We start from the raw sequence: 22,037 nt of genomic DNA, 5'->3' as shown, positions 1-22,037 counted from the left end.
CCGCCCAGGAGGCAGTTCCCCTGCACCCCTGCTGGCTGACCTCACCCATGGGGGGGGCGGGGGGGTGACAACATGAGTTACCACACTGGGTGACACCAGCCCTAGTGACGCCACTGTCACCCTGCCTATATTTCAAAGCCTGTCAAGACTTGAACCTAGGTATTCTACTTCAGACCCAAGGCTCTTCCTAAGACATGACCTCTTCCCTCTAAAAAGGAATTAAGTTCTCAATCTCTAGTGTCTCTTCTCCACTTCATCCCTGAACGTCTGGCACGTCTTGACTTTAACATTATCACTCTTCTCTGCTTAATTTACATATACACCTTAACTTCAGCTCTTACTTTAAAAGCCTATAATCCAGCAGAAGCTACAAAAGAATAGTTAAAATCCTATCTCAATGTACAGATTAAGTTAATAAAAAAATGAGTTTTGTGTTATCTATTTCAAGTTCTGGTAACTGTACAATGCTTTGTAAAAATTCTTCCTGTGCTATGGGTAACTTTAAACTGTATCATTCCATGAGATGAGAAGGGATTAATCTATGAAGCAAGCTAAGCCTGGTGCATGAGAAGCAAGAATTAACTCTTCACAACTCTCTCAATTTCTTCCATAGTTATTCATTGTAAGTTTTCTGGCTGGAATCAATTTTGACCATTTATATTTCTAAGAAAGTTATTCATTCTATCCAGATTTCCATATATTTGTAATGAAAAATTATGCCAACTATTAGCTTCTAATTTCTCATATCTATGGTTATTTCTCCTTTGTTGCTCCAAAGTTTTTTGTATTTATCCTTTTTCCCCTTTTCTCTTGGTTAGGCTTACACCCACTGCCATTGAGCTGATTCCAACTATAGCAATCCTATGTGTTACAGAATAGAACTGCTCCATGTGGTTTTCTTGGTTGTAATCTTTACAGAAGCAGATGTCCAGGCCTTTCTCTGTGGCACTGCTGGGTCGATCTGAACTGCCAACCTTTTGGTTAGTGGTCGAGTACAAACCGTTTGCACCACCCGGGACCTGTGGTGAGGCTAGACAGTGGTTTCTTGGGTTGAAGCCGTTCTTCAGGTTTATCCACCAATGCTACTGCTTTGATATCTTCTTTTTATTAAATATCTGTTTAGTTTTATTAACTCCTTTGGTTCTGCTCTCTTTTATTCTGTTACTTTTCTTTTTTAACTTCTGGAGCTGAATGCTTAGTTTACTTTCTTTTTAAGTGCCCATGAAACCTTTAAAATGATTATTTATGAGACTCTAAAAAAGACAGCATCCATAAGATGCCAAAAGCATAAACAGCACAGGCCATATGCAAGAAAAAAAAAAAAAAACAGAAATAAGCAACAAAAGTAGAAACTACAACTTGACCACTTAGAAATATAGTCTCTCCACACTTTTAAATCAGAAGAAATAAAAGGGTAAACTGCAGAGTATCTGTGAAATAATAATAAAAACAATACATATCAATATATATGGGAGACAGTTAAAGCTGCACTCGAAAGGAAAATTCTTAGCCTACAACTCCCATTACTAAACAATAAAAAACTGAAAATAAAAGGAGAATGTTATAAATCTTAACCTCAGAGACGGAAAAAGCAAATAGAAAACAAGCTGAAAAGGGAAGACAGTTCTGTTCAAGCTAGTCCTTCTTTTTACTCTTAGAAAGGCCACTTCACCTCAACAGGAATGGAGAGTTAGAACACAGTGAGACTAAGTCAGAAAAAGGAATTTAGACAATGGTATTTATTTTCTATTGTATAGCTCTAATCTTTGTTTAAAACTTGATTTTAGACAATCCTAATTACAAATACATATACAAAAATATTCTCTAAAAGTCAAATAGATAAGATTTTTAAATTCTCCCTACCACTATTTTCTTCTATTCAAAGAATACAAGATTGAGAAATTTACATATGTGAAGGATATACATTTTCATATTATATATCAGCCTAGTGTTTTACTTTTCCCTAGCATGGTATGAACTGAATGTGTTATCAACTAGCTTCTCTTAAGAATATTTTAAGATTATTTTGTATAAATAGCCTCTTTCATCAAAAGCTGCCATTTTTCCTGTCTTTATTTCTCACCCAAAATGTTTCCACCTGATTGAGTACATCACACCCAGACAGAGAAAAATCCCTCCCTCTTTCTCAGCTTTAAAATTCTAACTTGTGCTTCATTCCTGCTGCTGGTGCTATCAGAACTACCCAAGAAATGAGGTTCCACATCATATTCTTGAAAAACTGAAAAAACATTCCCAAACCAAACTATCCTTTACTCATCTAAAATAAGAAGAAATCATAATATAATGAAACTGATTTTTTTACACAACTATAAAGAAATCCTTCCATCACAAGTCCTTTATCTACTGGCTACAAAGTTATCTTCATACAGGAAGTTACGTATAAACACTAATATAAAAACAAAACATAACAAAAAAAAAAAAAACCTACATGCAAAAAGTACCCCTCAAGAAGGAGGCAGTGTCAGGTCCTCCACTAAGTTTTAAACTCCTTTCCATTCACTTGTATAACATTTTGATACTTAGGGGCAAATGTGACCTCTGGTTTTATTATGAATGACAGATGAAGAATACTGAAAAAAAAAATTTTTTAAAAAAACCACTGATATTATAAAGACTCCATCTATTTCAAACCAAAAAAAGTTAAAACCCAAAAGAATTCTTTTAGAAAGTAAGCTTATTTTTAAAGTATCTGTTAGTAAATTTGATATATTGCCATCAAATAAGCCAATTATGGAAAATTAGAAGAATACCTGCAGAGAAGCCCACATCCTTCGTTGAAAGACAAATACCAGCTTATTAAAGAAGAGCCTTTCGTGTTTTCAGACCGCCTCTGTTAGAAAGTTTCCTTTTGAACTTCAAAATACTATTTTTAAATAAAAAACCCCCGTTTTCTAATTTTACAACACTGAAAATTTGTGTCCGAATAGTTTACAGGTATAATCAACAAAGATTTTCCTTTTTTATTTTTAATCATAACTGCCTTTGAAAATGATCCAGTACGAATTTAAACCCACAAATAAGAGCTTTATTTTTATTAATTTTAAATAAAACTGCTATTTATTGCAAGTGTTTAAAATCTGAAATACAAGTCTTTTTTCTAGACAAATAAATCAGTTAACATTTCATAACAGTTCTTTGTTTGAAGGCAATGTTTTAAAACATTACCTGCCTGAAAAGGAAAATTCCAGTAATTTAGTTTTGACATCCCTTTCACACTTTTACATTCTCAAAAATTCAGTTATTATTGATAAGGATCAAAGTTGGCAATACAATGTCAAAAGTAAAAAATTATAGTTGCTTAGTATTTTAAATCTACTAATTCCAAATGTCTATCTACTTAAGAAATCAAATAAAAGTTCCTAATTTAATCTCTGTTTCTTTCAATCACAATAATGAATTCCATACACAACTCCATTTATATTGGTTGGGGGAGGGAAGTTAGGGTACGGGTATAGGAAATGCTACTTAAACAATAAACTGAACACTAGCCCTTGTGTGCAAATCTTGGGAAGATTTTCATCTGTATTGAAATCTTCATTTACCTCTAAGTTGGTACCATGTTGATCTGATTTATCCCCCAAAGGAATGAGTTCCTGTCAAATCAAAATTATTCCTTTTGGTATTGCTTTCCCTCTTTTGGAATAGTGACTCATTTTATCTTATTCTGCTTGGTTAACATGTGCTTCTTCTAGATGTCCTGTTTATATCAGAACTGAGGGTGTCCCTCTTGGGAGAGAAATAATATAGCTCATCTACGCCATGATTAAGGAGCCCTGGCAGCACAAATGCTTAAGCACTCAAGTGCTAACCAAAAAGGTTGGCGGTTCAAACCCACCTAGCAGCTCCTTGGGAGAAAGACCTGGTAATCTGCTTCTTTGAAGATTACAGCCTAGAAAAGCCCGTGGGGCAGTTCTACTCTGAACTGTCGGCACTCAACAACAACAATGCCATGATTTAGGTCTTCTTCGGGAAAAACATTCTGTAGCTGTTCAGTCTTCCAAGCTGACCAGAGGAGCCAATATTATTGATTTGGTATAACCTCCCCCATTTTTGGAAGTTAACAAAATTCAATCTTTCAAACATATACTGCCGACTCTGCACAAGACACTGAGTACTATGGCAGATGTGAAGATGTGACACATGGCTCCTGAAGCCCCCAAGGACGTTTACCAAATAACTAAGTGTGCAGTAGGAAAGCACAAGTATCCCAAGAACTATGAGTCACACAAGATCACATCCAGCTCAACTGGGGCTTGGGGGAGAGGGGCAGGGATCGGTGATAATTTCATAAAGGATATGAAAAGATAGGACAAGGCAGGGATTCCTGGTAGGGAGAAAATAAAGATAGAAAAACTAAGTCTGAGAGTATGCTACAACTTCTCTAGAGTACAGAACACTGGGAAAGGGGCTTTAACATTAGCTAACATCAGAATATTTTGACTACAAGCATAATAATTCATAATCAAGTAGGTTAAACACAATACACCAATACTTTATATCTGAAGCAAATCATTCCATCTAACCACAGAACGTTTATGTACAAGGAAAACGCATAAACTGAAGTGAAATTACAGAAGAGCACTAAAAAATAACAAACACACACACACACAAAACACACCATCCAGAGAGAGGAAATCTCTTTTTATTTCTTAGTTACTGTGAGGTGTGGGAAAATGTTAATTGAAACTACAGCTTCATTGGTTTGCAAGTATCACAGGTTCCTTTTTGGCCGTCAGTGTGATCTGGATGACTCCCTGGCAGTTCGCTCTCTAACCCATGAACGAGATGGTCATGTGACCAGCTGCAGCCCCCTTCCTGCCCTTCAGAAGCCCTGGGTGTCTGCACACTCACAGCTCTGGATAACTTCACACAAAAGACTGGCAACCAGCCAAGAAGTCTCTGCCATGGCATATATTTCCCAAGGTTTAAGATCTGCCAGTTAATTCCAATTCAGTCAAGAAACCACATGCACTTTCGCACACCACACAAATATAAAACAAATTAAATTCTAATTTCTATTTGATGAAAGTATTCCCTCAACATGCAATACATAAAGTCATTAAAGTATATAACCTATACTTAGGAGGCCTATGAATATAATTCCACTCCACTGTTCTTAAAATCTCCTCAAAGAGCTGCTTCCTCAGAATCTCACAACTAGCCAGAAAACCTACTACAAACCTACAGCACACAGAGATTTACTTGTTTATTTCCAAACTTCCTATCAAGCAATTCATATCCACTGCTAACTGAAAATCAAGAGTGCAAAATAAAAAAAATAATAATAAAAAAGCAAAGAGTGAATGTTTTCGCCATCTGGTATGCATAAGTTGGCATGCCCCATGACAATGATTCTGAGAGACTTCGAGAATGGTCTGAATTTCTGTTGTCTAAAGCGGAAGTCCTCACAACCAGAGAAACACACAGCTCTGTAAATTAGGCAGCTATGTCATTCTCGTATATAAGTTTCCCAAAGGAATGGGAAATACAAAGGAAAATACTTCAGCAGACTGGCTCCTGCTTAACTCTTGTAGGAAGCAGTGTTACATAACAGCAACTAATAAAAAAGTGAACGCTAGCTCTGGTGAGCAAATCTTGGGAAGATGTTCATTTTTACTGAAATCTTCATTTATCTCTAGCTTGTCTGTCTTCTAGGCCTGGAGGCCTTCTTCCACACAAAGGATCACTGAAGTAGTAGTGATCTGAATGACTAAACCTTAAGATATTTTATTCAATAGCCAAAATTGACTAATGTTAAACCTGTAAAAATTTAACAGACCTAGAAAACCACTGACCTTTCTTCCTCCTTTTGATGGACACCTTTCTACAATACAATTATCCACTAAGGACAATGTAAAAAGGATGAGCACTGAAAATGTGACTCAAAATGATATTTGAACTTTAAGTCCCCATCCCTGTCCAGTACTGCCTTCAGGTGACATCCAAGGGCTGTCTGGCAGGGGAAAAAAATCCCCCAAAGGCGAGACTTTAAGCGTAAGCCTGTTTTTTTCCCTCTGCAATGTCAACAACCTCTTGAACGGAAAGCAAATTGATTAAAACAAGTAAAGAGTTATCCATCATAATTTATTAGTCAAGGAAGGAAATGTGCTTTACACTGAAACCGAAATGGCAAAATATACTGGCCTTTTGAGCATCTAAATGGATATGGATTGCTAAATATCACGTGTAGGCTAAATAACCCAGCCTAGTTCTAAGTAGCCCCAAAAACAGATATCTACTTTACTGTCATTTCTATGAAACAGACATGCATATTATATTACAAAGAACAGAGTCTCCAATGTCCTTTCAAAGAAGGAGATACTTTTTAAAAAACAGACTAACGGGCTACAACCGAACCTCTTGACATGTACCTCTAGGGTAGGAGGAGAGAAGGAGGCTGAGCCTGGAGAAGGAAGACTGTCAAACCTTTTTTTTTAAATAAAGAAGTGAAAATTTTGAAGCTTACATGACAAAATGTTAACTGAAAAGCAGGAACATAGGTTTTTATCATATCATCCTTCAATTAAAAACCAAAACAAAAGAAAAAGAATGATAATGAACAGTAACAAAGAAATAGATATCTCTCATTTCCCAGAAGCTTACTGGGATAAAACAGGGAGCAGGGGTGGGAGAGAAGAAGAGGCCTAGAAGTTGAAAGGAACAATGTGAAGTAAAACTGGAAAGAATGGGGGTAGGCGTTCCTGGTGGCTCCAGTCCCCTGTGAATCCTCACAAGACTGAAAGGGGTCACGGCAGCAGCTTAGAGGTTGGGGAAGGGGGGCGGGGGAGACAAGAGAACACTTGCACATATACAGGAAGGAAAAGCATTTCTAGAAAATATTAACTTACCAGTATGTACTGTAGCTACTGCAATCCATACACACTGTGTGCTGAGCTTTATCTTGCTTTTCTGATTTTTTATGGTTGGTTAAGGGTACTTGTGCATCTTCATAATGTTTTTTGGCATGGCCGTTCACATACCTTACAAAAAACCAAATGAAGATTTATTTTAATCTAAATATTGCTTTGGAAGTTAAAGTAGCAGGAAAATTACATGTTAATCAAATCAGAACGAGAAAGAATACTCCTAAAGAGCATTCGATCATTTAGTGATTTCTTAGTCTGAATACTTAAAACATGCTCCTTTTTTTGCAATCAGCTATTACAGTCAACTCTTAATTATACACAACACTAGGGTCACGCAAGGGAAGGCATTATCTATGCAAATCAGCTTCAACACCATTGATATTATCATTTATAAACTCCTTTGCTATAGCTTTTTTCTTTTTTCAAGCTTTTTCTTACACCACTAACCCCAACTCAGGCTGTTATCAAAGACAAGCTTTGTAAACTAAACTACTCAACCACTTTCCACAGGGCCACATGCTCTGTCTACTCTGGATGCTGCTTAATATAAGATGTGAGAGTTGGACATGGAAACAAGATGATGTTCCACCTCTCTCTCATCGATATGGCTTCAGATCTTTTATTTGAACACCTGAATAATCAGCTCCACTCATGCTGAAAGGGGTTTGTTTAGAAATGATCCACACAAAATACAAATCATTTTAAGCTTATATAAACTGTTATTTCTCAACATGGACAAAGATAATAGAAGGCTGACAACCTTTATAAAAATCTGTAATGCTTTCCAACTCATTTATTAAATCACTGTATTACAACAAGCAAAATGAGAGTTCATATGCACATGGTATGCACCCAAATTCATCCACACCTTCACCTAAATACTGCACGATGTTGTAACTGACCACTACTATGAAGACCCTCGTTTATCAAACAAATATCTCCCAGTTCCTAAATATAAGCCAATCTGTAGAAGGCAAGGCCGACTTGAACAGTCAGAACAGTCAAAACAAATGTTGGTTAAATGGTGCCAAAAGAAGCAGGTTCAGGGAGTTAAGCTAACATAATTCATCATGAGGCACCTTAGCTGCACCAGGAGCAGCAACACTTACCTTGGGGAAGTAGGAGAATTGTGGAAGGAAGGGAGGATCAACTTTTAAGCCCAGTCTCTACATCCCAGGAAAGCTGGTAGCATCAGAAGCACTGCTAACCTCAACTCAGAGTTTGACAGTGTTCTTTTCCCATTAAGAGTGGTAAACATAACTAACATTTGAGTGTACATGGGTCCTCTATCCAAAAAGTGGACTAAAATAAAACCATAAATAAGAGTATAAGCCCACCTGTGTTCAAAAGCAGGCTTTGTTACAGTCTGGCTATGTGAGTTTGGGTGAGTTACTTAACCTCTCTGTGCTTCGGTTTCCTGATCTGTAAAATGGAGAAAACAGTACCTATATCTCATGGGTTGTTGGGTAATTAACTAATCCATGGCACATAATAAATGAATGGATGTTAACAATTATTTTTGTTAGTATTCTCCTTTATATGCTTAACTACCATTTATTCAGAATTCAAACAATATAACTGCTTAGAAAGTGGTCACATTAAGCACATATTTTGACATAAGATGTTACTGCATAAATCAGGAAACATCTGATACTGAACTTAAAAAGTATCATATAAGCTCAATATCCAAGGCATCATATAAGCTCTATAACTAATTAGCTCAATTTTCTATGCTGATATGTATTTATTGTACTGTTGTTGTAGTACTGTACACCATGAAAACCAATAGCAATGTTTACAATGAGGAATATCTTCAGAACCAAAGAAAAAGCAATACTGAACAATAATAATAATAAAGGGCATTACCGCTTTCTAATCTTTGAAAACTGATCAACGGTATAAAGTACATGTAGCTCATTTCACCATGAAACTGCAGTGTCTAAATATACTGGATATTTAAATGGTTACAATGTATGTCAGTGATAAAGTAAGAAGCGTGATTTCCGCTGACATTAAGATTAGCAATGTTTTGGCTAACGCCCAAATACATCCCTCAGAAAGTAACAGTTTTGTTTAAGATGACTAATATAAAAACAAGTATTTCCTTCATCTCATTTTAGATTTTAACTAGACACTTTGACCTACAGCACAAGACAAAGTGTCTCACTCTATATATAAGCTACAGATTTCTAACAACAATCTTAAAAATTTAAAAAGTGACTTAGATGTGAAGGCGTCATGAAGACCAACAGAAAATATAACTAAACATGCTCTTCATAAACTATTTTTCCTAACTGAAAGAATATTCGGTTTAAGAGTTCTCTTCAGACCAAGTGGTTTAAAATCACTGAAAAATCTGAATACGTGGCAACCCACACCCAGGCATACAAGATTAACAGAAAATTAACCAATCAGCTATGTAAAATGGAGATCCAAGTTTTCAGGCCACTCTATTATCTGTTTCATCTATTTAATCTTATTTCTCTGAAACCCTGCTGAATTTCTAAATTTAAGATTGCTTGTAATGGGAAACAGCCCACCTGCAGAGACTAGAAAATTTCTAATTTATTTTTCCAAAACATGCATAGAGAATTGTTTGTTGCTTGCTATTAAGAACACTAATCTCTCCCATTTTTGAGAGCCTGCCAGGTCTTTTTGTTGGCACATGACCTTCAAGATTTAGGTTGTAGAGCACTATGAGACAACTGGAGAACAGAGCTAGATAAATTGATTGCATTATAATTCTCACCTCTCAAAATCTAGGAGAGGAATCTGTCTCTTCAAGTGCAGAATTTAAGTGCTTCTACTTTTCTTCTTTTTTAAAAAAATGTTATCTGTACAAAGTATTTTCAGGTTCCCCAAATCCTAGAGATTTCAAAACCACAACAGCCACAATTAAGATATGCAGTTAACATTTTCCAAAGGTACTCTTAAGTGTACATGGAAAAAACACTCAATTCCAGGACTCAAAATGTGAAAAATCAAAAGTTAACTGAACAAAGATGCTTTCTGCATGCAATGAGGGTTTAAAAATAACAATGGGGAAATATTTCAGATGAATACAATATAGATTTCAGCCTGTATGACTGAGTATGATTTCCCGTCTGCTTGCTGCTAAGCTATTCTGAAGTAAATTCGAAGTGCAATTTCTAAGCTAAAAGGGCAGTAGAGATAAATGTGCTACTACCAGGCTAAAAAATACAAAGGTTGGTATTTGAGTTTGTGTTAGAGGAAAAGAGCTACTAAACTAGCATCATCTGGAAGCCAAGACCTGGAAAGAAATGCTCAGGCTTGAACTGGGGGAGAGGAGAGCTAAGTCATTTGGAAGCAAAATGTTTTAATGGAACAATGAAACAGTTGGCACATGTTAGACAGGAATTAAGGAGCCCCGGTGTGCAGTGGTTAAAGCACTCAGCTGCTAAACAGAAGGTCAATGGTTCGAACCCACTAGATGCTCCGTGGGGAAAAGATGTGGCAGTCTGCTTTGGTAAAGATTTATAGCCTTGGAAACCCTGTGGGGCAGTTCTGCTCTGTCCTATAGGGTCACTATGAATCGGAATTGACTCAACTACAGTGGGTTTGGTTTTTGTTTTTTAGGCAGGAATTAATAATGAACTCTATGAGATCATTTTAAAGAGAATTCCTTTCTCTGTAAATACTTTAGCTATTTTCAGAAGAACGATAGGATATCTGGGATTCACTAAGCCAGCAAAGGCAGGGATGGGGTAACGGGTGAAACAAGACTGGTCATGCACTGATAACTGTTGAAGCTGAGTGATGAGAACGTGGGGCTTAATTATATTAACTCTCTATTTTCATATATGCTGAAATTTCCCCCAATAAAAGGTTTAAAAAACTACCATAAGGTAGGCTTTTAATTCAAGATGTCGAAGTTCTCGTTTAATTTTTTAGTCAAGTATTACTAGATTATCTTGATCATCAAACTAATTCTTCTGAGTATCAAGGTATTCTGCCTAGATTCTTCCCAATTGTGTCACTAAACAAAGGGATTCTACTGGAAGAGGGAAGCCCTACAGAGAATTACACACTGTGATTAAGCAACTATATGTACTAAATAAGTTCAAATCAACAAAACTTTGGCATAAAGCTTAAAGGCAAATTTAAAAGCAAGCAGGGTAGCGAATTAGTAAGTATGTCACCTACCTTCCACAGTGGACACTTGAACAAGTCAAACAGACCCAGGGGCTTTTGTTGGACCGGCACACTAATAAAAAGAAAAATACACAATATACCAATTGTATCGTATTACTTCCCAATTTCTCCCCTAATCTGTAATGTCATATCCTGTGATTAGGTTATAAATACCATGGCTGCTTAGGTGTACTGAAATCACAAATCCCTGCTTTGTGAGTGCAATTACACAAAATGGCTGCCTAATCAAAGCTATACTGGAAAGAACTTAAACCCACGTCCACAACAGCTGCTCATTTTAATTGTTGACTCAACTCAAATAGCTTAACCACAAGTTAGACACATACATATTTTTTCCACTTTATTACTTATTCCCTTTCGCCATGGTCTCCAACAAGTTAGCAATAGTCTATTTTCCTATAAAACATTCTGTAAAAGTTCAGAGTTTTTTTTGGATCATGTGGTCTTTGCCGCGCAGGTCATATACCACTATAAATGACATCTCTCTGAGTTCATTTAGTAAAAGGCATAACCTAGAGATACAGTTAGGAAGAGTAAGCCCAGTTTTCCCAAATTAATGTCTCAGTGTCATAAAATATAACTCTAAATATGACAGCTGCACATAATTCTTGCTGAGGGTGTAGTAGGACATAATTATATCAGTTTAAGTATTATGGGGGTGGGGTATGCAAGAAGGGGTATCAAAACTTTTAAAACAGCGATTACAATTTCACTTGCTATTTACTCATTTGATTTAAAAAAAAAAAACAAAACTCAAGTCTATATAAAAATAATTTTCAAAAGGGTAGGGATCTAAAAATCACCTGGAAAGCTTTTACAAAGCACGTATGTTCTACCAGGTAGTTATCTAAGTTGGGATAGGGATAGGAGGACAAAGAACTTGTATTTTGAGAAAAGTAGCTTCCCAGGTAACTCTTAGGTGACCCCCTGGGAACCACTAGTCAACTTCCTAGGGGCATGGGAGGGACATCACAGCACAACCGAACACTTAGGATTATAATAAATCTACTGCCTGGCACATAGTAGGTACTCAATACTTGTAGAAATTCAGTTCAGCTTTCTTAGTATAGGATACCAAGTTCTTCCAAGAACTGGTTCCCACCTACATCTCTCTTCCCTCATCAAACAGGCCTTTCTAACTGTTAAAAAAGAAAGAAAAAGGAAATGGAGGGAGGGGACTCGTTAACAAAATAAAAGCCCACACAATTTGTAAATACAAAAATGTTTTCCATTATGAAAAACATTAGTTTTAATAAAACCTATTTAACACTCTCTAGGCTTTCAAATATGTTAAACTTGTGAATCTGGAACTAAATCTATTACACATAACTCATCAACAAAATTTCTTTCTTCCTCTTCCACAGCCATTAGCATAATGTTGTTGGAGACTGTTCTCTTTATGTGAAGGTGAATTTATACGGCAGAATGTCAAGATGGACTTCTATCCAAACAATTAAAATATTTCTGTGAAATGTCTTGAGGAGGCCACTGTAAATCCTTTCTAAAGAGAGGGGATCAAGCAAATCAGTTAAGCTAATGTTAACCCCCCAAAAATAAAGGCAACATAGAAATGCCTGGCCTAAGTTTCTTTACACAGATGGATGCAACTTAATTTTCAACAATAGTTTCAAAACAGCTTTCCGAGAGACAGGGAAGAAAAGTTCTGTGTAATAAACTGATGCACCTATACATGCAGAACTGGTGGAAAATTAATATCTTCTAAAAGCTTTTGAAGTTTTGGTCTCGACATTAATATTCTTCTGAAACTGTGCAATTTTCCCCCTTCTCATTCTCAGGCACTGTTTCAAGAGTTTCTGTCCTCTCCTGAGCTCTCACCAAAGATAAACTGTAAAACTCAATCCAAATCTACAGAGAAAAGCTTACAGGGCAGAAGGGAAGGGGAAAAAGAACTTGTACGCTTGTCACACGATTGCTTTACTCTGCTTACTCCCACATCATGATCATCTGTGCAAGGAAAAAAGAAAAACCCAAATCGTCAAAGAAATACACATGATAGATTTAACATCCTAGATGGTGGAGAAGTCAAGTTGTTCCCTGAAATAGCTCCCTAAAAGTAAATGGCATCAGTAAGCTTATATTCCTAAACTCAGTAATATCACTGAAGGCTATTCAGCAAAGGTCTGTGAATTGGACAGGGAATCCAACTACGGCAGACTTACCATCTTATTCATTCTAGAACGTCAGTGTTTAGACCAGTGACGAGCACACACTCAAATGTTTGTTGAGGGAACTGAATCAATAAAAATAAGAGACTGGTTTCTAACATGACACATTATTATGCACCTTAAGATTTTGTACTCTTCAGTATGTACATCAAACCTCAATTTTAAAAAATGAGCTGGATTTGTATGTACTGTCTTGGTAGAATGATCCAGATATATGTTGAGAAGAGAAGAGGAAAGCAAACTGCACAGAAAAAAAATAGCAGAGGTTGAAAACTGGTGGCCCAGAGCAGCAGATAAAACAGCTAAAATAGCCTTTACTAGGTGCCTGGTACTTTTCTAACTACTATTATCATACTTAATCCTCACCACAACCTAAAGGTACTATTATCATCGCCACTTTTCAGATGGGGAAGTGAAGCTCAGAGAGACTAAGTAACCGGCCTGAGGTCACAGAACCAGTAAGTGGTGGAACCAGGACATGAACAAAAGCCAGCACTGTAAGATACCGCCCAAGGATCTCACCTGTCTGGCCAGCACAAAACCCAAAAGCAAACTTGTTGCCGTGGAGTCGATTCTGACTCATAGCAACCCTACAGGGCAGAGTAGAACTGCCTCCTAGGGTTTCCAAGGAGTGGCTGGTGGATTCCAACTGTTGACCTTTGGTCAGCAGACGAGCTCTTAACCAGTAATATTTCTGAAGATCAAAGCTTTAAGTGGTAAAATCTCCTTCAAGCCAAGGGCCCCACCTTTCCTTAGTACATTAATTACAGTACTGTTGTTTGACCTGCTATTTACTATTGATTAGAAGAGAAAAAGAGCCTCAGTGGTGCAGTGGTTAAGTGTTCAGCTGCTAACCAAAAGGCTGGCGTTTCAAACTCATCAGCTGCTCCACGGGAGAAAGATGTGGCAATCTGCTTCCATAAAGATTACTGCCTTGGAAACCCTATGGGACAGTTCTACTCTGTTCTACAGGGTTCCTACGGGTCAGAGTCGACTCCATGGCAATGGGTTTGGTTTTGAAGAGGAGGGAAGGAGTCCCTGGGTGGCACAAACAGTTAAGCACTCCACTAGTGGGAAGGCTCGTGGTTCAAATCCACCCCAAGGCGCCTAAGAAGACAGGCCTGGTGATCTGCTTCCAAAAGGTCACAACCTTGAAAACCCTATGGAACAGCTGTTCTACTGTGCACACATGGGATTGCCATGAGTTGGACTGACTCAACAGCAAATAACAACAGAGGGCAAGAAGAGGAGGAGAAAAAGGAGAGAAGTAAAGTAAAGGAAGGAAGGAAGAGTTTATTATTAAATCAATAAACACCCCCATGCAACTTGGCTAGAAAGGGACATCATGGTTGGTAAAGTAGAGGGTCAGCTAAAACAAGGGAAACCCTCAATGAGATGGACTGACACACAGTCACAATGGACTCAAACATACCAATGATCATGAAGATGGTACAGGACCGGGCAATGTTTTGTTCTGTTGTACATAAGGTTGCCAGGAGTCAGAGTCAACTCGGGGGCAACTAACAAAAACGTGCAACTTAAGACAGAGATGAAGAGAGAGAATAAAAGGAAATGTAATATTGACTTCCCAAATGTTAAAAACATGTGACTCTGCCTTTTAATAAATCTCAAATCGACTTCAATTTCTGAGTCAAGAAATTCAATTTCTTCTAGCATGAACATTTACAATAAGAAAGTTAAGACTTAGTGTGTGCTAGGACAGTTGGTCTGGGCTATTTAAATGACAGTACTCTCTGAAGGCTTAATACATTGGCATTAGACAGGCACTAGCAAGGCTAGGAAGCTATGGAAAATGGGGTAAGATGGGAAATTCTGAAACTATTTATTGCAATACTCTGGGGAATGTTCACTCTGTTTATACAAACTAAGAGCCCTTAATGAACTCAGGACAATTACAAAATACAACGAAAAACATCAGCACCATTAAATTACCTCTCAGTTACCGGCAAGAATAGTAGAACAGGTCGTAGCATGAATAAAAAAATACTATAGCTAATCTTAAAATCATTTATTTTAATCACCTTGAGGAGAACTATCTTATTAAAAAATGTAGTCTCAATTTACAGATGGCTGAGTTCCAAAAGTTCATCTATAAGAAGAAACTATTTCCCATAGCAACAGTATTAGAGATTTTCAGACTCTTCTTTAAAACTCTACATGAACCACAACATTGCTGAAATATAACATATACACAATAAAACTGCACAGTCCATAAATATGTTTAAATATTATTATAAGTATTAAATATATTTAAAACATTTTTAAAGCTATGAATATATTATATTTTTTATTCAGCAAAACATAAAAATATTACAAAGGCTTTTGTTTCCATTATTTAATCTTAAAAGCTGGTACTGAGAGAAAGCAGGTGATAAGGATGGAAACTTACAGAAGTTCAAACAGATAAGTACAGCAACTTACAAGGGCTCTTTATTACCGAGTTATACTTCAGTTATTCTTCAAGGTGACGTCAAGGAAGCGGAAGCCAGGCAATGGACTGCTCCCACTAATGCTACACTTGGCCAGAGTAGGGTCACTTGGAGTCTCATAAATGGAGTAAGTCTCCTCTTCTTTCACTCAGGTTATAAACTTTCCTCCAACCAAGACACTCTCTCCTCTAGCAAATCTCTCCCGTCTGCTTGGGTTCTTCCAATCCGACCCCAGTGTCTCTCCTCTCAGCCCCTGGGCATCTCAGACAGGAAGCTGGCACTAACTAGGCCCCCTCCACTCCCCTTGTCCTTCAGCCATGGCCTCAGAACCTCCCTCTGGTCCTGTGTTCACCTCAGCCTCAAGCTCTTTAAGTCGTGAATTCAAGCAGGAGTGAATAAGGACTCTTGATCCCCTCCTGAGCTGGGCCATTCTCAAGGAGGTAGAAGCTATTACATATGCCAAGGGGAGGTGGCGGGAACAGTCCCCAAAACATGCCTCCGACTCCTGTCTTCTTCCTAAAGCCCCCAAATGCTTTAACTCTTCTGGAAACCAGGAGGTGAGAACTGAAGGGGCACAGAGACAGAGAGAAGGCACCAAGCGGTCTACAGATGAGAGTGGGGTTACGCCTACTCTTCCTGAAAGGGAAAGAGTCTGCTCCTTTATCGCGGCAGATAAAGAAGGGCAGAGACCTGGGGCGGGGGGGGGCCTGTGCTACAGGGGCCTATTTACACACAAATGTTCTTAGGTTGTGTTCACAAGACAAGTTCAAAAGACAAATGGCACCCACACTGAATATAATGTTCTTTCTACATGCACAGGACCACCACTGATCTTCAACATCCTCTTAGCGTTCACTACACAGAACCTAGTACAAAGAGTAAGTACTACATTTATATTCAAGGCCTATCAACAAGTGCTCTAGAATTGTTTGTTTTGTTTTTTACAAAACATCATATGCTACTGCTTTCTGATACAACTTAGTCACTGTCCCTACACACGAGCTAGTTCAAGCACACAACCTAGACAGGTAAGCTATTCAGAGTGCATCCATTATTCAGGAGTTGCTTCAATCGGGAGAGAAGGCCCTTTATCTTCTCAAGAATTCAGAAAGGCGAGGATCTGATGACCAGGGCTGTGGTCCTGGGCCTACAGTTATGGTACTAGCTACAGAACTCAGCACACCACTACTACTCTGGGTCTGTTTAATGTAAAATGAAGAGTAGGCACTGACCGTGTCTCCTCTAATTATAAAACGATTCAAACAAAAAACAGGATAAGGAACAGGCAAAAATTAGATGAAACAATCATGTCATCCTCCCCTATAGACAAAATTTTTCCAATTCCATTCCCCACCTAATTTTTTTAAAGGCTTAGCAAAAAGATTAACTACTAATGTAGCGTAATTTTCTGAACAAGTGGTTTTCAGCTTTTTTTTCCTGCTTCCCACCACTTCGAAAGGCAGACACAGTCCCACCGTATTGCCTATCAGTAATAACAACTCACGGTAACAGCAAGGGTGGGAGCTGTGGAATCACTGTTCAAAACCATTCTGGACAAGCATATCGCTATGACAGTGAAACTCAAACACCCCCGCCACAGACACACACACACACGCACGCACACTCAATTTTCAAAGTGCAACACTAAAAATGTTAGTAACCAATAAGGAAACACCTATAATGTGTTTTTTTTTTTAAAGCAAGTTCATTTTTATTTAAGAATACGTATACAATTACATACTACGTGCCAGGCACTACTGTAACCACTCTATAGAAATCACTTCACTCCATCCTCGTGACAATCCAGTAAACTGCACATTATTATTTGGCTCGTTTTCTAGATGAGGAGACAGGCACAGAGAGGTTATGTAAGTTAGTAAGGGGCAGAGCTGGAACTCAAACACATATAATGTTTATAAGGCACAGACTGTTGCCAAATGGTCCAGAAGAATGTCACTTTTGTGTCTGTGTATATACTGTTGCCGTTGAGTTGATTTCAACTTATAGCGACACTGTAGGACAGAGGACAACTGCCCCATAGGGTTTCCAAGTCTGTACATCTTTACAGAAGCCGACTGCCACATCTTTATTCAACGAAGCAGCTGCTGGGTTCGAACCACAAACATTTCAGTTAGCAGCGGAGTGCTTAATTACTGCATCACCAGGGACTCCTGTTTGTGTATATACCTGTATATAAATGTTTAAAAGTCTGGAAGGTTATACAATAGCCGTTATCAGTTATATAAAAAAGAATGGGATTGGGGATTGGAGCTACATGGACCTATTTTCACTTTCAACTATAATGTTTGTATTTTTCCAAAAAAATTACTACTGTTACATTAAAAATTAATTTTAAAATGTATTAAATTTAAGGATACTGGTATAGAGTTGCACTAATTAAATGAATTTATTCTACATTATTATAAAAAGTGGTAAATTATAACAAAATCCACAATTACAACTCTATGGGTTTATAAATATATGATCAATGAAAACTTTCAAGTTTTTGCAGCTGTTATTAAAAAATCAGCAACAACAACACTTCATAAATTATCAACAGTCCTCTTGAAACTGGATAGGGCAAGTATCATCATAAAAAAGACTATATATATTATAGTACATACAAGTAGAAATATATGGCAGGAGTGACCCAACTGACCCTTCAGTGATGTATTTTTAGATGTTTAAGAACAAGGTATATCATCCTTATATCATAAACGTCCTTTGAACCACATGCTCACAAGCCTATTCTGGCTCAAACTTCTAAAGTCTATCCTTCCTATCTTCCTCTATAATAGATGGGAAAGGAGTTGGTAAAAGCACAAAAGAGGAGCAGGAACTGGGCCAGCCATAATGTAGTCCAGAAAAGAAGAAATCAAGCTATCCTAAGCAACTGCCAAGGTACTGAAGCAGCACCAATGCAGCCAAAATCACCGTCTGATGTACACCCCCCACCCCAATGCTGCTCATTCTGGGAGTGGGTACTGGATTCCCAGGGAACAGGCCGACAGGAGATTTCTTGTAAAAAGCAACGGGAGGTGCCCAGAGCCAAAGGAGTAAGCCAAGGCAGAGCTTGGGAGACTAGCAGAGGTCCAAATACGGGGGAGGAGATCGAGTGTGAGCACCAAATCCACAAATCTAAAGTGATCAAAAGTGTCCGGTTGAGACCAAAGGCCAAGATCACAAGAACCAAGAGTTCAGGGCCAAGGCAGGGAAGGCAATTACGATGCAAAGCTTATCTTGGCTGCTTTTCCTCTTTCCTCCAAGAGAATCTTTTCCACTTTCCTCTTTCTGGCAGCTCTCTCTTGCCTCTATCCCTTTCTTATTCCAGGCTGGCGATCAATTAATATCTCCTGAATCATTATTAAATAAGCAAACTGTTTGCTGACAAAGTCACAGTTCAGCATTTCTTATAACTATTTTCATTCTTCCCTTTCTGCTTAATGGCTTCATGGTGGATTAAAGATGGCCAGAAACTCTTTGACACTTCTCCTGTTGAGAGGCAAGGACTATGTCCTCATTCCTTGAACCCGGGCAGGCTCTGTAACTGCCCTTACCAACTGAATATGGCAGAAGTGACGTGCCAACTTGCAGACTCAGGCCTTAAGAAACTGACACCTTCTCCTTGCTATTTATTGCTTGGAATGCTTGTTCTGGGGGAAGCCACCACCATAGAAAAAAGTCTCACCACCCTGAGACCAACATACTACAAGAAGCCTAAACCACAGGGAGAGATCTTGGAAAATATGACACCACGTGGACAGAGAGAAAGAGCAACACCAAGGAGACACACACCAGACATGTGTGTTAAGAAGCCATCTTAAAAGAGGATACTCCAGCCCAGGTACTCCAGCTGATGCAAAGTTTTTCCTGAATTCTTGAGCCACAAAACAAAATGAAATGGTTGTTTTAAGCACTAAGATGCAGGACAGTTTGCTATGCAGCAACAGATAACCAGACCACCACCTGTAGAGGGAGGGGTATTCAGTGTTGTAACATCACCCACCCCTGCCAAGGTCAGCAGTTCGAATCCACCAGCTGCTCCTTGGAAACCCTATGGGGCATTTCTAATCTGTTCTATGTGGTTGCTATGAGTTGGAATCGACTTGACGGCAACGAGTATCCCTACCAAACAACTCACTGGACTGACTGACACCATTTTTTTAGTACACTTAAGGATGGGAAACTTCACGAGGTTCTACCCCAACAGGAAGCAAAACTATCCAAAGACTAGACCATCCCCACTACATCAGAGGTGGTGAGGGAGTAAAGGCATGGCAGACAATCCTAAACTGAGCTGCCATTGTGTTTTGGACTGGCTCTTTCTATATCTCACCAATATTTTAATAACTCAAACTCAGTTGTCCTGTCACTCCCATGTTGTTGTTGTTGGGTGCCGTTGATTTGGTTCTGACTGACAGTGACCCTCTGTACAACAGAATGAAACACTGCCTACCTTCCCAACCTTTCCCATGTCAGGGCATGCAGAGAAAGTGGTAACATAAACTGAAGAGGCTGCTCGAAGCCAGAGGTGATCTGCTTGGAGCTCCAGCCACTCGTAGGCTGAGGATATCACTATCTTAACACACGTGATCCATTTGTGGCCCCTCTGCTGGGAAGCTATGCTAGCCAATCTTTCCCATAGTTATCTAGCAATGCAGCAGGTTTCCTTTCTACCTTCATGTCCACTTATTGGGACAAAGATAAGAAGTCATCAATCACCTGAGAGGGCCAGCAGCGTTATCTGGGAATCCAAGATGCCGTTCCTCTGAGGAGCTGCAGTGTACAGTATTCAGCAATACTCTGGGACCTATCAGAGAAGATGAATGCCCAAATCTCTGTTTCTATCATATCTATGTACGACTGTCTTGTCCTACTGCCATTCTATAACCCCAGGGAGAAGCCAGTCAACAGTACTTCACGAAGGAGCCTAATGTGAATTAAAAAGTAAGACAGAAGTACCAGAACAGCTGGGTCTGAGCACTCAGGCGATAAATCAGCATTAAAGAGTATATACAAGAACAGTCAACCGCTCAAAATGGATCCAGGCCCAGAGCATATGATTAGCTACTACTTGACTAAAAATGTTCTCAAGACCACTTCCAGCTCTCTCATTTCAAGGTTTTCCCAACAAAAAAAATAATTACAATAAAAAGCATTTCACTTCAACAGCCCGGAATGCATTTGTAAGACCACAGGAGACAGGAAGATAGAAGGAGGCAGGCACATAGCTTCAAGTTTTAAAATAACTTACACGTTACTGCTCAAACAGTAAAACGCTGAAACTTTTATTCTTCCCTGAAGATACTCAAATGGTACAAAAATATATTTGCACAAGGCTATTCACTGCAGCATTATTTGTAATTGCATAGTATTGGAAACAACCAAATGCCCACACATAGGAGACTTGTTGAACTCACTGTGGCACATTCACCAGGGGAGTACTAGAAAGCTGTTAAAAAAAATAAGCAAAATATCAAGCGAAGTCCAAAACAATAGACACAGTTTGCTACCTTTTGCGAAAGAAAGAAAAGGAAATAAAATATTCACGTATCTCTATATTTCTACAAAAAGAAACACAAGAAGGATATGTCAGAAATTAATGAGATTGGTTATCTACAGGGGTGGGTGGGAATGAGTGGAAGGGATGGGGAAGTGACACTGCTCAGTATACCTTTCTGTACAGTTTTGCTTTTTGGAAACATGTTAGTGTTTTATATACTCCAAAACTTAAAATCAACAAAGATGAGGTGAAAAAAATCTAAAGTGGAAATCAAACACAAATGAACCTAACTGTACATCAAGTAAATAATATAAGTACATTAAAGGGGGGATTATTAACCCAAATAATTTTTTAACAAAATATTTTATATACTGTCAGTATCCAGACAAAAAGAACTGTAAACAAATACTGCACTCTAGTTACAAGCTTTCTTTTTTTTTTTTTGCAGTGATATGGGTGAGCAGGAGTCTCTGCATGGTGCAAACAGCTAACACGCTGAGCTGCTAACTGAAAGGCTGCTGGTTCAAGTCCACCCAGAGGCACCTTGGGAGAAAGGCTTAGTGATCTACTTCCGAAAATCAGCCACTGAAAATCCTATGGAGCACAACTCTACTGACACACAGGGGTCGCCATGAGTCGGAACTGACTTGATGGGAACTGGTTTGGTTTTACGGGCCAGCAACCCTGGAACTAGTTCCTCTGACTGTAGAAATGAGCAAACCAGTACATGTGTTGAGGATGATGGGAACCAGGTTGTCACTGATGGAAAAGGGCATTACAAATAGGGAAGGGAGGAAAACTAGACTTGTAGTTTTAAATTGGAACTGGAGGTATCAAT

General features: G+C 38.4%; 1 protein-coding gene across 3 annotated transcripts in view; it reads right to left on the bottom strand.

The window, feature by feature from the left end:
- USP3 (ubiquitin specific peptidase 3) overlaps positions 1-22,037 on the bottom strand; it is an 89,450-nt gene that overhangs the window by 51,972 nt on the left and 15,441 nt on the right. Inside the window, exons 2-5 of one of the 3 annotated variants that reach the window (XM_023729705.1) lie at positions 11,052-11,112; positions 9,637-9,752; positions 8,225-8,309; positions 6,870-7,001 (exon numbers count right to left, since the gene is read on the bottom strand). In XM_023729705.1, the coding sequence (XP_023585473.1) occupies positions 6,870-6,898 (29 nt within the window). In that variant the 5' untranslated portion in view covers positions 6,899-7,001; positions 8,225-8,309; positions 9,637-9,752; positions 11,052-11,112. The remainder of the gene's footprint in view (positions 1-6,869; positions 7,002-8,224; positions 8,310-9,636; positions 9,753-11,051; positions 11,113-22,037) is intronic. The other 2 variants (XM_023729704.1, XM_004374644.2) reach the window with 2 other exon arrangements.

This window comes from Trichechus manatus, unplaced genomic scaffold (assembly GCF_000243295.1).
Source record: "Trichechus manatus latirostris isolate Lorelei unplaced genomic scaffold, TriManLat1.0 scaffold00030, whole genome shotgun sequence".
Taxonomy (NCBI): Eukaryota; Metazoa; Chordata; class Mammalia; order Sirenia; family Trichechidae; genus Trichechus; species Trichechus manatus.
Note: the sequence above shows the minus strand (reverse complement) of the source record. Positions and strands in the feature narration are given on the sequence as shown.